This window comes from Diabrotica virgifera, chromosome 4, assembly GCF_917563875.1.
Source record: "Diabrotica virgifera virgifera chromosome 4, PGI_DIABVI_V3a".
NCBI lineage: Eukaryota > Metazoa > Arthropoda > Insecta > Coleoptera > Chrysomelidae > Diabrotica > Diabrotica virgifera.
In genome coordinates this window covers 38,603,335-38,622,131 of record NC_065446.1, presented here as the reverse complement: position 1 = coordinate 38,622,131, position 18,797 = coordinate 38,603,335, and the positions used below count along the sequence as shown (strand labels likewise).

General features: G+C 33.9%; 1 protein-coding gene across 5 annotated transcripts in view; it reads left to right on the top strand.

Moving 5' to 3' along the window:
- LOC114324944 (nuclear receptor coactivator 2) overlaps positions 1-18,797 on the top strand; it is a 394,092-nt gene that overhangs the window by 300,406 nt on the left and 74,889 nt on the right. For all 5 annotated transcript variants that reach the window (XM_028272870.2, XM_028272868.2, XM_028272866.2 and 2 more), the window contains exons 6-7: positions 3,067-3,315; positions 12,285-12,514. In XM_028272870.2, coding sequence (XP_028128671.1) covers positions 3,067-3,315; positions 12,285-12,514 — 479 coding nt within the window. The remainder of the gene's footprint in view (positions 1-3,066; positions 3,316-12,284; positions 12,515-18,797) is intronic.

The following is an 18,797-nucleotide window of genomic DNA, read 5'->3' as shown; positions in this document are numbered from 1 at the left end:
CCGTTGGAACTTTACCAAGCTGCAGACGGGGGATGTGAATTGCATAGTGTAGAATTCCTTCCCTTTATCTTCACTGCAGCATCCATGTGCTTGCATATTGTAGAAGCCTTGGAGGTGTCACCAGGAAAGTGTACCAATAAGTTTTCAATTTAAAAATCTTTTAGTAATGTTTTTAATATTTTCAATATTAATTTTGCTATTAGGATTGAAAACTACTTCATCTTTCAACTGTTTTAAATATTTAAGCCCAATGATAAACCGATGTGGTACTTGTATGAAAGACAAAGAAATGAAAATAGCACGAAAATAATAGCACAAGCCACGAAAGCACGCCATTGAGTAATAGGGAACAACAATCTAACCATAAAGAAAACAAAAAAGGATATTTCAGAGTCACAGTATAAAGAGGGACAGTAGAACCACTCTCCGAACAATTTTAAGTAAAATCTTTAGTCGCGCAAGGCGACCGCGCAATGTTCCCAGTCGCTTTTGCCCCACTCTCGCATTGCTAATCGCATAGAAACGTATGGGTTTTAACAGGGAAACCCGCATCCACCACTGGTGAATTACCAATTGCATACTGCCGGTATTATTCCTTGAGATCAAAATGCCGACATGGAAGAGGTTTTACTGTCCCTCTTTATACTGTGGCATAGTGCTGAATATTACCTACCCTATATGGTATATGGAGCTGAAGTAATGACATATTCAATACGAAATAAAATCATCACAGTTGAGCTGGACTTAATGAAAAGATGTCTACAAACCACCAAAGAGGATAGAATAAGAACAGAGGAAGTATGGAACAGGATGGACGTACAATTCTTAAACCCTTAATGTCCGCGCTCGACTCGGCACTAGCGTGTCTTACTGGCAATTTTGTACATGCTCGACACTGACACGAGCGACCATTAAATTTTAATCTTTCAATTTTTCAAGCAGTTGCGAAGTTGGTATTTGTATAAAAGCGTATAAATATCTAAAAAGCGGTAAAATCTTTTCTGTATTTCTTCTTTTTTTTTACATCTAAACCTTTTTTGATTGCCAACACTGTGTTGTCATTGTAAAATGATAGGTATATTTATATAATCACTTGCAGTAGGAACGATTAACAATAATTGATACATTGAAATTTGTTGAATTATTAAAAATCTGTTTTTATTCGAAGCGTTAGTGTACTAAACAGTGGTAGAAATATATCTTTTTTTATTGCCCAGCCAGTGTTAAGACATTGTAAATTGAGATTTATTTTCTAATAACTTGCCGAACCATTGATAATCGATACGAATTGAATTTTGTAGAATTTTCAGTATTTTGTTTTTATACAAAACGTTAGTGTATTTGAAGCAGTCCCAAGTGAATCGTATTTTTTTATTCCTAGAACTATTTTATGCCTTATTAGAGATTTTATATAGTTTATTAAGTTGTATATATTATGAAGAAAATATAATTTATTAACTCACCTCATCCCCAGGTAAAGTAAAGGTGCTACGCCACTGAAAATGCTTTTTTACAATTTAATTATACATATTTTTACTTTAAAAAAATCGATTATTTTTTGACCGAAACTTCAAAATTAATGTGTACATTAAGAGATTAATCACAAAAAAGTTGGAAAACAGAGACATGTAGTGGTATGGGTATGTAAAGCACAAGTGGCTAAAAAGACTATTGGTCTTTTCCTGGTCCCGCCAGGAAGAACACAGAAAGAAAGACCTGCTACAAGATGGAAAATAAGTCTGTTTACATAGGAAATGGTAGACAGAGACCTCAGAGAACTAATGTTGTTAATGGGAACTCTATTTTAAAAATTAAACGATTTATTCGCCATCTACTGGCACCGTGAAAATAAAAACATAGCTCCACTGCTGCAGTGATTGGGACTAATACAGATCCTGAAACATAAAATTTCAAAGTTATTATTGAAATATAGGTTATTTTCTATACCATCAACTAGGGATTTTTTAATCGAATAAAAAATGTCAATTTGGCGGTTTTTGAAACTGAAAATATTCTATTGTTTGTTTTTTAACCAAGAGGAGTGATTCAAATTTACCACGCCGTAATGCTTGTTTCTAATTGGTCCAACCGCAGGCAAGTTTACTTCACTCTTATTAAATTTTGACATTAATGACATTTATGAAATTTTGGCATTTCTGTCATCTTATAGGTTAATTAAGTATATTGGCGATTTTTTGTGTTTCCTGCAATATTCCTTTAATTTTTAGATTTTTAGTCTACTTTTATATAAAAACAGTTGTTTTTAGAACTCTTTAGCGATGTGTTAGTATAATATAATATGTATGGATTATCATCGAAAGCTGATATGATCAACTAAAAAAGATGATGAATTTGGTGACTTTTCTAGTAACTTTCTTGGGTGTGAATCTGTCTTTTTAGTTTACTCCTCTTAGTTAAAAAATCAACTATAGCTAATTTAAAACAAAATTCAACACTTCGTCATTTTTCCAAATTTTAATATTTTCCAAAAATCCTATTTGATGGTATAGGAAATAACTTATATTTCAATAATCACTTGGGCATTATATCATATTTAACTGACTTCGAAATCATGTCATTATTTGTCAAATAATATACCAGTCAGACATTAAATAGTTTTAAGAGTTTGTTTCAGTTATTAAGGTACCAAGGGTATTAAGGTACCAAGGATAATAACGCTTGAGGTCAATGATGGTCCGAGGTATATACGTTGACTGAAAGCGTTGTTAGCAATAATACCTGTGGTGCCTAATAATTTTGAATTAATTAGTTTTCAAATATGTACATTTAGCAGCAATAGTTGTAACGTAATTGTGGTAACCATAGTTTTACTTAGGTTGTTATTTGTCAACTTGACAGTATTTAACTAGTTATTTAAATTTAACGCCCAAGGGCATTATCTTTCAAAATAACGCCCTAGGGCATTATATCATATTTAACTGACTTCGAAATCATGTCATTTGTCAAATATTATACCAGTCAGACATTAAATAAATTAATAATGTTTTCCCAATTTTATCTTACCATTGTAGTGCAGCTGTATGATTGGCTTATTTATATTTTCAGTTACTCAACGATAAAAACGACGATGACGATCTAGAAAGAGCTGGCATGAAAAATAAAAGCGAGTTACTTCAACAACTGTTGAAACCAGAAAGAGATGCTGACGACGACAAGAAGAAGGAAACACAATGTAATGATGATACGTTGATGAGAAGCTTGGGATTTCCTTCATCTCCTACAGATAGAAGTAGAAAACGATCCATCGACGATAAAGATAATATTCCCGCTAAACGGACTTCAGATGGTTCTCAGGTACAAATATTTTTTTAGTTAATATTTGGTTTTACTTACTGGGTTATTAACAATTTTTTAGATTTATCGGTATTTAGCCGACTCAACAACATGCCTCCATTCCTCCGTATATTCAGCAATCTCCATCCAATGGACCGTGATAGTGTGACGTCAAAACGTCAAAAAGGTTTCCAAACAAAGCAACTGTCAATTAATTATACACGTGATTTGTGTAATCATTTTTAATTTTATTTTGTTTTAACAATCATCTGCACATTTTTTCTAAAGACACAATCCTTGTTAGTCGTATCAATCATATTGCTTTTAATTTATAAATGTCCTTACACAAAATCAAGGATTTACACACTACATATACTTACTGCGTTTCTTCAGGTTTTTAACCAGTCCTATTTGGAAATATGGTTGGAAATATACTATGATCATTGATTACAATCACGGGTACCCAACACATTACCATTTTGTAAAAATTAAACATGCTACAACTCCAATTATAAAAACGAAAACAAACACCATGTGTGAATTTTTGCTTTGTTTGGAAACCATTTCAGAGTAGCCAACATTGATTTGACGTCACGACTATCACGGTCCATTCTCCACGCCCATAGCTTTAAAATCTGCTGCTTTATCTTACCACGGTCATCCACGTGGTCTTTTTCCAGTTGAGATTTCTTCCCATACCATTAAATTATTTTCTAAGGCATATTTATTATATGAGTGTCTTCTGTATTCACCTTATTTACTTCGTAACTATGTGGCTATATCGTGTATTTAGATTTCTGAAAAAATTGTGGTATGTCATCAAAGAAAAAACTTCAACACATGAATAGAGTTTATGTGTTAAATTTTTCAATAGAGTTCAAAAACATGCATGAATAGAGTTGTTCTAAAAGCTCTTGAAGCAGACGACAACAGATAGGTACTCTGACCAATATACCAAACTAAGTGAAAAGATCCTGAAATGTATAAAATAAAACAAAGAACGCCCGCCCTATAAAATAACTAAAACCTAAAAAATTTCGAAAGATTAAAAAAGGGAAGTAAACAGAACAGTAACTGTTTTATAAGCGACCTCAGTACGCTGGTGTAACAAAATTACCAAATTGTGACATATAGGACGAAAAAATATAGTAACACCTTGAATATCGTTTGGAAATGGAGCATACGTGGCAATGAAAGGAAAGAGGAAACCTGCAAGATAGATATTGGAAGCTAGGAGAGGACGGTTAATAGAAAGAATGCAATGAAAACAGAAAATTCATAGTAGGGGTAGTATTTCTTTGGTTTTTATTCTGCAATTTGTATTTGTTTTTGTAAATCTCGAGTAAGAGATATTCGTAATCATCATCATTCTCTTTGCATTATCCCTATGCGTTGTCGGCTTCCCTAATTGCATTTCTCCACACAATTCTATCTTTGGTCATATCAATGTTAATTCCCTTTACCAACATGTCCTGCCGTATCTTTTCCCCCAGGTCTTCTTTGGTCTTCCTCTCCTACTCCTTCCAGAAATCTGCACTTCAGCTATTCTTCGTATTGGATGATTAACGTCTCGACGTTGAACATGACCAAACCATCTTAACCTATGCTCTCTCATTTTGGCATAAATTGGTGCTATACCTAGACTTCCCCTAATATACTCGTTTCTAATTTTATCCTTCTTTGTCACTCCACTCATCCATCTAAGCATTCTCATTTCCGCCACATGCATTCGTTGTTCCTCTTTCTTTTTCACTGCCCAACATTCAGTTCCGTACATCATAGAGTAGAGTAGAGTAGAGTATTTATTGGTAATAATGTACAAATGTACTTTTACAGGTCAGCAATAATTAAAATTGTCTAAAATTACATTAAAAGTTGACAGTACTTCAGTAAAAAAAAAAAAAAAAGCTGGTCTTATGGCTGTTTTATAGAATTTTCCCTTCAGCTTCATTGGAATTTTTCTGTCACACAACACACCACTCGCTTCTTTCCACTTCATCCATCCAGCCCTAATTCTACTGCATGCATCTCCATCTATTTCTCCATTACTCTGTAATACCGATCCTAGGTACTTAAAACTATTGCTTTTCACAATGATTTCACCATCCAAAGATACCATTTTATTTGTAGTAACTCGATCTTTAAATGAACATTCCAAATACTCTGTTTTTGTCCTTCTAAGTTTTAAACCTTTTTCCTTCAGAGCTTGTCTCCACTGTTCCAGTTTTTGTTCTAAGTCTCTTTCACTATTTCCTATTAATACTACATCATCAGCATACATTAGTCACCATGGAATGCTATCCTGTAGTTTCGCTGTTATGTGGTCCAAAGCTAATGAGAATAAATAAGGACTAAGCACCGAGCCTTGGTGCAATCCTACTTTCACCTGATATATTATAAGAGATATTCGTAATATTTACTTCAATTAATCGATTTTTTTAGAAGGTATTTACAGTTGGTTTGTCCAAGAGGTGATTAGGGTTATAAAGATTTATTTTACAAATTTACAAATTGCAATAGCCTCTAATCTAATCTCAATAGTCTCTAGTACCTAATCCTATTTCTCTCCGGAGCTTTCACAATCACTCATGGGTCATCTTCAATCAATCATATCTTCTTAATAAAAAAGTAAAAACTTCTGTTGTAAGTGGTATATTCAATTTATTAAAATTATCCAAATGGATTATTGAAACGTTTTCGGTCATGTCTCACCATCCTCATTGTGAAACGTCCAGTGTATGTGTAGTTGAAACAAGCCATAGTAATAGGTCTAAAGACAGTTAAATTACATTGTTAAACCATTGTTAATTTATTAACAGTATTTAGACCTATTACTGTGGCTAGTTTCAACAATATGTACACTGGATGTTTCACACTGAGGATGGTCAGACATGACCGAAAACGTTTTGTGATGTTCAATAATCTATTTGGATAATTCTAATAAATTTAATATACCTACCACTTAACCAATATATGTGTATAGGACATAAAAATGAGTTACAACTAGAGGATAATATGGTTATCGAGCCAAGCTCTGATTATGTATACATTGGAATGAGAATCCAACAAAGGGGAAGGACAGAATTCGAAATAGAGGAAACAATTATGAAAGGAAAGAAAGTAATAGGAGCTTTGAACTTACTCCTGTGGTCAAAAACATAACTACTGACTGTGGTCAAAAAAGAAAAAAAAACAACTATATAATAGCATCTTTAAAAGCAAGGTACTGTATGGATGTGAAACCTGGCAACTGAATAAGCGAACAAAACAGAGGTTGCTCGCACTGGAAATGGACTTCTGGTGAAGATTGATCTGCATCTCTAGAGGCTCACACATAACGAATGAACGAGTACAAAATATTATGAATAGGAAAACAAACATAATAGAAGAAATCCAAGAAAAACAACTTTGTTGGTATGTCCATGTACAAAGAATGAAGGAACATCGACTCCCAAAGCTGACCCAAACATTGTCGGAGGAACGTTTGTACATGTATCTGTGCTCTGTCGAAGTCTCTGTTTTTGGTGAATGTTTCATGCTTGTTTATCCTGGCACTTAGTGACCTTGCGGTTTCTCCTACAAAGAAATTGTTGCAGTGACAGCATATTTTATAGATGCAGTTCTCTCTTGTGTGTTGTTGGATTTGGTTTTGGACTAGTGATAGTTGTTTTGAATGTTGTCACGTTGTATATATTTCGTATCGTTTTTAATTTTTCTGATGAGTCCTTTACATATATGATATTGTTGTCATATTTAAATCCCTTGTGATAATTTCTGAATTGCTTGTGGTGTTTATTTTGTTGTCATTGCTGATTGGTTCGTCGCTTTCGGAGCATAATACATCTTTTGAGCAGATGTTTGAGCATTTCTCACTTTTATAATCATCCGCTATTCGTTAGTGCACTTGGTTGGAGCAAGATACCTGTTACCTATATTTGTATCAATGCCAAACCAAAGTGCTATATAAAATATCCTTTATTTGCAACCCATCCTTACGAACGACTAAGGGTGTTACTAAAAATGATGCACAATGTTCAAATTCAGACAAATATTTTCTTTTACTTTTTAAAAAAAATTGACTATAATGATCTGGCGTCTGCGTCCTTATACATTAAACAACATTTGAACAGAGGATTTGGCAGTTCATTGCTTTAATTTGCAAGAATATAGAGTTAGCCCGACAAGGCTTTGTCATAATGAAAATCTTATTTTTGTAATACATATAAGCTATCTAATAATAATTTGTAACAGTAGCATTAATATCAGCCTTAGATGTCGTTTTCTGCATTGCTATGTATGGTCACTACTTTTATATGGAATGGTGTCCTGGACGCTCAGTACTCATCACGTAGCGCTACAACCCTGGGTGGGTCCTAGCCGACTGTACAACTTTCTTCCAATTTGTTCAGTCTGCCATCAAGCTAGGGTCAAATGGGATGTTCATTTTTCTGAGATTTGCTTGGATGTTATCTCTCCATCGCATTCTGGGTCGTCTGAGTGGTCTTTTGCCTGTAGGAATCTCCTCCCATACCATTCTTACAAGTATCTCGTTATGAAGTCTGTGCACGTGGTCATTGTAGAGTTCTTTTAATTCGAAGTTGGTTCTGATCCTATACTGGTTGGTGTTAATGTCGTGGTGAGGTCCGAAAATTTTTCTAAGTATTTTTCGTTCAAAACGTCTGAGCTTTTCCTCGTTTGATTTGGTCATGGTCCACGTTTCGCAACCATATGTTAGTACAGGTCTGACGATGGATTTATAGATTTTGATTTTGGAACTTCTTGTAAGATTTTTTGATTTTATAAGCTTATCCAGTGCGAATAGACAGCAATGTGCTGATTGGATTCTGTCTTTTATTTCTTCAGTAACATCGTTGTTAGCTGTGATTACGGCCCCCAGATACTTAAAACGTTATACTCTTTCGAAATTGAAGGTGTTGACCGTCACATTTTGTCCTACCCTGTCTCTTCGTGTCGTTCTATTTATACACATATATTTCTTCTTCTCTTTATTAATCCTCAGCCCTACTTCGCTTGTTGTTCCTTCCGCCTTGTTGAAAATGGCTTTTGTGGATAGGATGGAGTCTCCAACGAGCTCAACATAATGGTGATGAATAAATTAGAAGCCTTTGAACTCTGGCTTTATAGAAGAATCTTGAAAATATCTTGGACAACCCACACCACCAACAAAAATGTTCTGAGGAGAATAGGTACTGATAGGGAGCTGCTAAAAATTATCGAAGTTAGAAAAGTTAGCTACCTGGGACACATAATGATTACGATTGAAGAAAAACGGGGTCCCGGTAGGCGCCAGATTTCATGGCTTAGACATATCAGAGACTGGACCGGCCTTGATTCAACATCTTTGTTTAGAGCCACATTGAACAGACAGAGTTGCCAGTGTAGTTGCTAACCTCCAGTAAAGGAGACAGCACCACAAGAAGAAAAAGATTGCTTTCATATTTCCCTGCGTTTGTACTTGGGAGATCATTTTGTAAGGATGAATAACGTCTTGGTCAATGGATAAAACAATTAAAACGCGTTTGTCAAATTTAAAGAAAAATATAGAAGCTGTACTTTTATGCTTCCAGTGGTTGTTACTGTCCATGGTAAGTCTGAGTAAAATGCACTCTTATGGCTGCATTTCATTAATTGTGATGTTTAGCCATTTAATTTTATCATTACAAGACAGTAGCATCCAATATTCATCAATGTTATTTTTATTTTTTTGTTTAACATGCAATATGGCAACATCCAACATTCTTTGCCCTTGTTAAAAAGGAAATTCCCAAAGGTGCGCATGCGCCTAACCTCATGCTAACTAACATGCAATATGGCAACATCCAACATTCTTTGCCATTGTTAAAAAGGAAATTCCCAAAGGTGCGCATGCGCCTAACCTTAGTTGTCAGGTATCAAAGTTTGGATTTGATTAGTATTTGTCAATCACTGTACTAATACGTTTGCGCAATATCAAGTTATTATACAAGTGATAGCTTGTTTAGTGATTTTTAATTATATTATTTGTTGTATAGTTGTTGGTTTTTGCCGATATTTATACCAAATCATTAATGAGTTGTTCTAATATACAGGTAACATGATACAAATAATTTTGCTCATAAGTATAAATGGTAGAGTATTAATTCGCTGTTTTCCTATCGTTAGGATCAGATCCTTCCTTTGCAACTAGATTAAAGGTTTTACCACCTTTACTAATCTTCCCGTTTATTTTTTATTATATTTTGTTCTGAAGCTATTTTCTTGTGGCATTTTTGCAATTAACTAGTTTGGACACCCGTTTTGGGCGTCGAAACGTTAATAAAATTTTTTTTTAGTAAAATTGTGCCTTATTTCCCATCAAAACTAGTTAATTATTATATTTTGTCATATATATTTTTTTTCACATTATTCCATATTATCCCCATATTGTCGCATTATGTTATATGAACTCCTTTTACCAAATACACATAAAACTAAAATCCTGATTTTTATGTCATTCTTTAATTAGTTTATAGGGATATTTAATTTTGAGTTCAAAATTGATTGAAGTCTATTTTGCTTTTTTCTATATATAATAAGGATTTCCACAGTTTTCACTGTATTCCTTCACTCAACCGTTCTCTCCAGCTCTTTCTGTCTTGCCAGTCCCCTTCCTGTAGATTTCTTCTCTCCATTGCTTCGTCTTTGAAGGATCTTCGGGGTCTGCCTCTCTTTCTTCTTCCTATCGGGCTCCACTCTATTATTCGGTATATCCAATGATTTTGGTCTGCTCTTCTGACATCCGGACTAGGTTAATCTTTTCTGTTCGGTGTAGTCTATTATGTCTGAGTTCACTCCCATTCTTCTCTCAATCTCTGTTATTGATTATATCTCTCCTTTCCATCTCTATTGGTCTTATTTTATTTTTGGTTTTCGTATTTATTGTCCAATTTTCACACCCATAAGTGAGGATACTTCTTGTCATGGTATTATATATTCTTCGTTTTGTTTTTATGCTGATGTTCTTATCCCACAGTATCGGGTTCAACTTTCGTATGTAGTCTCTTGTTTGTCCTAGTCTATTTTTTATATCTTCCTCAGTTGTTCCTTTGTTTGATATTATAAAACCTAAATACTTGTACTTATCTGTTCCTCTGATTTGTTTACCTTCGTCTATTTTCAGTTGTTTTATTTCTGTATTCTCCGTTGTTAGGTATTCAGTTTTCTTTAGGTTCATTTCCATCCTATTCTTTGTATATTCCTGTTCCAGTTTCCTCATAAAACTGAGGTCATCTTCGTCTTGTGCGATCACTACAGTGTTGCCGATGTGACGATATGAAATTATGTTAAGCGGTTGCTAAAATTATCAGATTTTGCCAAAAATTATGTTAAAATTTTTTATCGCCAACCCCTGCCGCAAGCCACAGACCTTGGACAAAATTTCAGTAGAATTGCTCCTAATTTTTCGGTAGAAATTGTCAAATTTCGGTTGATTTTATTTTTTACTTCTTTTGCTATCACATTGCAAAAAAATGATACTTTATTATACTTCTATTATAGGTACAAGTATTCAAAAATAAACTACCTTCGTCATCATATGATGATCAATAATCATCATTCATCATAAAAATCACTCAAAGTTTAAAATCGGTTTACGTTAAAAAATGTATTTTCTCGGCTTTTTATAGAGCAATTTTCTTTTTTTTTTTTAATCCATAAGTTACTTAGTTTGATATTAATGAAATTTTTTATATGAAAACCACAATCCTCAATAGTATTCACTATTCAGGTAGGTACATTAGTCCCAAAATCAAATATAAAAGGACAAAGGTGGTCATAAAATTGATATCTGTAATATCTGTATCTGCTGAACATGTGTCGCAAGTCGCAAGCTAGTAAATGCAAATGCAAACAAATTGAAGGATTCTTGAAAATTTACTAAACTCTATTGCCAAATCTGTCCCTATAAAATTATGTTAAAATTATCAATTATGTTAAAAAAATATTTATTATCAGAATGCCATAAAAATTATGTTAAAATCTGATAATTATGTACAAATCGGCAACCCTGGATCACTATTTGGTAGAGACCGACCGATTAATCGGCTTTGGCATCGGCTTCGGCCTATATTTAAACCTTCGGCCAAAACGAAGCCGAAGGTGGAATAATAAAATGCTCTGAGTATACTATACCATATAAATAATCTCTAAACAATATGCTTCGGCGAGCCTTTGATAATTTGAATAATATTTACTCCCTATTTTATACCCTAATAAACTAAAACGTTTTACAAACTTTCAGGTAGTAGGTAGGATATAAATTTTAACAATAGGCCAAGATGTCTCAAAGATCTTCATTTTAATATTTCTCAAGTAGTAAAATTCGGAGAAACTATAATAATTTTATTGTATTTGTTAAAACTCAAGATTACTGGTGTTTTGACTACCTAAATATTAATGGCAAAACATCGACTATCCCTACTATGAATGCAAATATGTATTTAGTCACCTTCGGCTTCGGCCGAAGGTATCCTGCAGGCCGAACTTCGGCATCGGCTTCGGTCAAAAAAATCACATTCGGTCGGTCTCTAGAGTATTTGGTCGTCAGCAAAACTTAGGGTATATAGATATTCGTTCCTTAATGGTATACCCATTCCTTCGCACTTTCTTTTCCATGGTTTCAGGGTATTTTTCCAGGAATACTTTAAACAGGATAGGCGATGTGGAGCAGCCCTGTAGTTGTAGTAGTCCCTTTGTCGTCTTAAATGGACTGCATATTCTATTATTGTCCATTTTGATAGCTACTTTGTTATTCTTGTAGAGTGCTTTTACTGCTGTGATTCTTTTGTTGTTTTTTTATTTTTGTTCTAATTTGTCTCGTTTGTCATTTTTGAACATTCTCGAATAATTACAATGCAATATTACTTTTTTTTATCGTGATGCGTATTTTAGTATACTACATCTCTTAAATTATTACATATCTCAATGTATTAACATGTTTTCAATTTTTTCAGGTATCTTCTTCAGGAACATCAACGGGTACTTCCTTGAGAGAGAAAAATAAAATGTTGGCTTCTCTCTTAGACAAAAACTTTTCAAACCACCAGCCAATACCACCAATTCCTGCCAGCGTGATCTCTGCCACTCCTCAAGAAAAACTGCCGAGGATCTCAGACCCCAACAAATCTATACAAATGGTTATGGGCCAAAACACAATGAACAATTCTAGAATGGGCGTTAACAGGTAAGAGCTTTAATGTATATTAATAATTTAACCCTTATCCGGGCAACACATTTTACTTACGTAACCAGGCAACTCGGGTCCGTTGGGCCTACCACTGTTCTTGAATGTTACTATTCATATTTACCCATATATTTTAAATATTCTTTTTTGATTTTTTTATTAAAGTTACATTTAAATTGTCTAGATTAAGTATGCTACTATAGTATGTGGTCTACCTCGAGGGTGCGATCTACCTGAAGGATATACAAAACTTTTGTAGAAAAAATATTTATTCACAAGTAATAAACATTTGGAAGGTCATGTTTTTTCCTGATAAATAGTATTTCTGAAAGTTTTTGTTGACTTGATTCCACACATAGTGTATTGCTGCTAATTTGTCATTCCTTCTACGTTCAGACCTTGTGTCCTTATCATCAAATCGAACAAATCTTAGAAAATCCTTGAATCGTTTTAACCTCATGGTAGCTTTAAATATAGTAGGTCCATAAAATTTACTCCAAAGTATATCTACATTATGGATGTTGGCACTCAGGTGCCTTGCAGTTAGTAGTAGTCTAATAAAGGCATATAGCTCTGTAGAGTCGCAATATTTCCAGTTCTGTATCCCCAGGACTTTTTCGACTTCTTTATTTGTACACTTTACTATTTCGTTGACAATTTTTTCGTCCACAAACAAACAAAAGGAATCAACAGGATCATCTACACTTTGACCAGGGGCTAACCTTACGTTGTGCACTTTGCTTTTTATTATGTCACAGGATCGCATACGTCCTGTCGGTTGTGGTTGACTCTTCCAATTAATTCCATTCTTAGTTTCAAAAAATACATACTCTGAAATCTGGGAACTTGTAGCTACACATTCTTCTTCATCATCACTCAATACTACTTACTAATCATCCTCTTCACTTGCTTCCGAAAGATGATCTTCAATTTCAGAGTCACTTTCAATGCCACCTGCTTTAGGAGATCCTTCATCATCGGAATACCATACATTATTAGCAATATGTTGCAGTTCTACATTTTATTCGCACTATCTACTTTCACTGTAATTCAATATAATTTTAGGAGCTTAGTTCTTGACACTAACATCGATATCAAATGACTGATAGCAGATGCATTATTTATTCCAAAATATGTATAGGTACCTACCTAACAATATTATTGCATTCCAACAATGATTATTAGATTTTAAAATTCATTTAGAATAGATATAACACCTATTGTAAGCATCTCTTTGATGTTCACATCAAAGAGATTTTACATTGTTTGTTACATGTTTAGACTTTATTATTGGATTTCTGGAATCATAAAAGTCGTTTAGATAATCCACAAAAACATTACCTCACTGCCAGATTAACTTCTGTAGATTTAGACTTAAGGTATAAATACAAATAGGGTCTGACGGGCCTGTGTTGCCCCTTTATGTCACAAAATTTTTTCGACGCAATAATTGCAAAAATTATAATGAATATTTTGAATAGCTCATGACTATGTTGAAGGAAGCATACTTCTAAACACATTCAGTGATGCATAAAATTTAATAAAAATTTTTTTATCAGTTTATGATAAAATAATTGGCGTCTGGTGCACCTTGTACCGATAATAGGTCTGGATCCCGCGTATGAAAAAAAAGTTGATTAATAGCAAGCTGAAAATTTGTTAATAGCTTAAGGGTGTCTAGTCGGACAAACTTTGATATATGGGAACACTGGAACAGGGGAAGTTTTAATTGTGGAACAGGTTAAAAATTTGGAACGGTCAGACCACGAAAACGGCACATGTATTTTGTCCGACAGAACAGACTTAAACTCTTCGAACAGAGATTAAACTCTCATGAAAAAATCAGACTGCTATTTATTACCAAGTGGGCGTTTTAATGAGTGGAACATGTAGAATATGTCAAATGACAGGAATTATGACAGGTGATAAATAGCAGTCTGATTTTTGCATGAGAGTTTAATCTCTGTTCGGTAAGTCTGTTCTGTCGGACAAAATAAATGTGCCGTTTTCGTGGTGTAACCGTTCCAAATTTTTAACCTGTTCCACAATTAAAACTTCCCCTGTTCCAGTGTTCCCATATATCAAAGTTTGTCCGACTAGACACCCTTAAGCTATTAACAAATTTTCAGCTTGCTATTAATCAACTTTTTTTTCATATGCGTGATCCAGACCTATAAGGGTTAAAGGAAGTTTCCATTTGTTGCCAACTTTTTCAGACATACTGTATATAGGTATATATCAGCTATTCCATCCATCGTCGGATGTAAGCATCCCTTAGTTGTGTCCATTCTTTTCTTTTCACTGTTTTTTGCATCTATTCGTGGCCAGCCATTCGCTTGATGTCATCAGTTCATCTTGTTTGAAGTCTGGCTCTACTTCTTTGGCTTATCCTTGGTCACCATTCGAGAATTCGCTTCGGTTGTCTTCAATTCTTCCTATTTGTCCTGCCCAGTTCCATTTTAACATAGCAATCTTCTGGATCACATCTGTTACTTTTGATCGTCTTCTTATCTCTTCATTGGATTTGCGATCACTGACCTTAACGTTGAGTATTCTTCGTTCAAGATCTAAAAATTATTCAGTACCTATATGAACACCAGGTAGTAGGAGTACAATTTTGAAAATACACTAATAAAATCTCTCTTAATTAAATGTGGACATGTGGGGTGAAACAGGCATAGCGTTACCAGGTGTCCCGATTTGCGCGGGACGTCCCGATTTTCATGGGTCTGGGGACGCGTACCGATTTTTACCTAATCGGGACACTACATGTCCCGATTTTCATCCACGAAAACCAATTTCAGGAGAACTTGCAGTGAATTTTATAACTATGTTATAAAAACAAGGCACTCCTGAAAGCGGCAAAATCGAATGAAAAATATAATTTTAATAAAAAGTAAAAAATTTACTTAATCTACGATTTTTTTGGTAATTTCGTCTGATTATTATTATTATGTAGGATTAAAATACAGATTATAGAAACACCTTGCAGTCCAGTAAATGAACGGGAAATATGGCGATACCGTGTAATTTTCAGGATCAACTCCGAATTGCATGAAAATTTGGACGGCTTGTACCGTTTTGGTTGCTTTTACTCGGGAGGTGACAGTCACCACTAGTTGGGGGTGAAAAACCGCGCGTTTAAAATAATGGTAGAGGATCCCAAGCGGGGATTTTTGCAGTTACTCGAGCGCGTCAGATTAGCATATAGGGAGAAACCTGGTACCCTGCAGATGTACCTCTACCATAGATTGGCTCTTAACACAGGGGAGTTCGTTAAGGGGGGCCCGAAAAAAAATCTGTTCTTAAAAAAACTCGAAATTGTCAGATTAAGATAAGGTAAGTTAAGTACATGCAAAAGAGTGTATATTTCAAAAATCTGTCGATTTGAGCCGGGCGTAAGGAAATGGGTGAGTCCCAAAGATTCACAAGAAAAAAGCGAATATTTCGCGAAATCAATGACAGATCGAAAAACTAAGAAACATGTGCTCAATATTTTTAAAAAATCTATCTATTGATACCAAACACGACTTCCCACGGAGAGGGGTGGGGGGTAAATTTAATATTTTAAATACGAATCCCGCGATATTTCGCAAAATGAACATCAGATCGAAAAACTAAAATACACTTATTCAATATTTTTGAAAAATCTATCGAATGGCACCAAACACGACTCCCCATAGATGTGGGGTGGGGGGTTACTTTAAAATCTTAAATAGGAGCCCTCATTATTTATTGCAGATTTGGATTCCTTACGTAAAAATAAGTAACTTTTATTCGAAACATTTTTTCGAATTATGGATAGATGGCGTTATAATCGGAAAAAACGATTGTTGGAAATGGAAAATTAAATTAAAAAATGGCAAGCGCCCACTAAAATGGAAAACTTTACTTAACTTTTTTTGGTTTTAGGACCTACTCTTCACAACCCAATAGGTCCCCAAAGCGCTCGAGTGACTGCACATTTAGCATACTTTGCTCCCCTACCATAAGTCCGGAGATGGATAAATTGACTAATTCTAAGCAATTTTAGTTCTATAGAATTTTAACTTAGTTAATACTTTTCGAGTTATTTACGATTGAAAATGTTTATTTTTCTACAAAAAAATCACGTTTTTAGGCGATTTTCATAATTAACTCAAAAAGTAAGTATTTGATCGAAAAAAATATTCTTAGCAAAAATGTAGCATAATATAAAAAAATGAAAAAAAATGTGAACTCGTAAAGTCTATAGACCCAGCAAAAGCAAAGTTGTAGCTCATGAAAAATAGGTTCTTATTCGTCAAATTCCAAATCAAATATTTTAACGTGAGATAACCAAGAAATGAAACACTTTTCGGGAAAAATCAATTAAAACTTTTTTAATAAAGCTTTATTTTTATGTTTTAAAAAAGTTTGTAGCATCAAAACTAAGCGAGTTATGCTCAAAATCAAGTTGACTCCTTTTTTTTGGTAACAAAATCGTGAAAATCTCCCCCTACTTAGCACCCCAAATGAAATCGTTACCCCTTTATAAACAATTTACTTTACTTATGTATTTTTTACATGATTGAAAGGGCCTGAACGAGTCACTAATCACGAGTGTATGCAAAATATGAACAGCCATATTTTAACCAATTTTTGTCTTACAGAAAAAGAAAATGAATCTATCATATTTATAAAAGCAAAATCTACCTACTTTTTACTCCTTGAGATTTTTAGTATCGCTAATACTTCTATCTACTCTATCTCATATTATGCGTACGTTTTTAGTTTGTGAAAACTGTCATTATAGGTAGCAGTGCGTGAAGGATTTAAAGTGTGCGTGAAGTAACAATGTATTTTAAATGGGGTTTACTTTTTCGCACACTTTCATAACGAGCGATCCACAATTATTGGGATCAAAGCTAGCTGTGCAAAAAATTACTTACCTATGTCTTGTTTTAATCTGAATTTATATCATTGGTTTATCAATTAATTTTGATTAACATTATAAAACATAAAAATTCAGACAAAACCTTTAACACAGAACTTTAATCAAAAATAAAAAGAATTAACGTCTCTAAATAAAGTCTCTTTTCCGCACTCGACTGCTTGCCGAACTCCCGCTTCGCGTCGTTCGGCAAACTGCAGTCGCGTGCGGAAAAGTATGACTTTCTACACTTCTTGTTAGGAAAATAACTATTTAAGTTATTTTGAAAAAAGGGAATTTTCCAATATTTTAGGAAAAATTTTTTTACTATAAAACTTTTTTTCAAAATTAAGCACTCCCAACCGGTAAACCTTACAGATCGTATAAACAATACACATATAAAGTAAATGGTAAAGCGATAACGATTAATTTTATTTACGGTGCTAAATAGGGGCAGATTTTTACGATATTTTTTTTACAAAAAAAGGAGCCAACTTTATTTTGAGCGTAATTTACTTAGTTTTAATGCTAGAGACTTTTATATAAAACAAAATTAAAGATTTTTTTACACCCTTTAAAAAATTTTAATAGGTTTTGCCCGAAAATTGCTTAATTTTTTGGTTATTTCAAGTCCAAAAATTCGATTTGGAATTTGACGAATAAGAACGTATTTTTGATGAGCTACAACTTTGCTTTTACTGGTTTTATAGACTTTCTGAACAGACAATTTTTGTTGCTTTTTAAAAAGCTACATTTTTGCTAAGAATATTTTTTTCAATAAAATTACTCGAAAAGTATTGATTGACTTAGTTTAAAAATTATATAGAACAGAAGTTTTTTAAAGTTAGTCAGTTGATCCACTTTAAACGCGCGTTTTTTTACCCCCGAAAAGGGGTAACTGTCACCCCCCAAGTAAAAGCAACCGATGGTACAAGTTCAACTTTGAAGTAGACAGTATGTAGAACCTAAAACCACATTTTCATGCAATTCGGAATTGACTCTGAAAATTACACTCCAAAACGGTCATTTACTGGGCTATTGTTGTTTATTTGTCCCGATCTACAACCCTAAATCCCGATTTGTTTTTGTTTATGTACCGATTAAAAACAAATCGGACCTAGTAACACTACACAGGCAGCATACTAAGCCATATATGCTATTTAACTTGTAATCTGCAGTTGTATTCCACAACTCACTTGAAGGCTCAGAAGATAGTATAAAGGTGAATGTTAAATTGATAAATAATTTAAGATGTGCCGATGACACAGTTATAATTGCAGATACTCTTGAAGGCCTTTGAAAAGATAGGTGAAAGAGAACTATTGGGCTTAAAAATCAACACCACAGAAACGACTATATTGGTGGTAAACTGGAATCGGAATCAACCAGTGA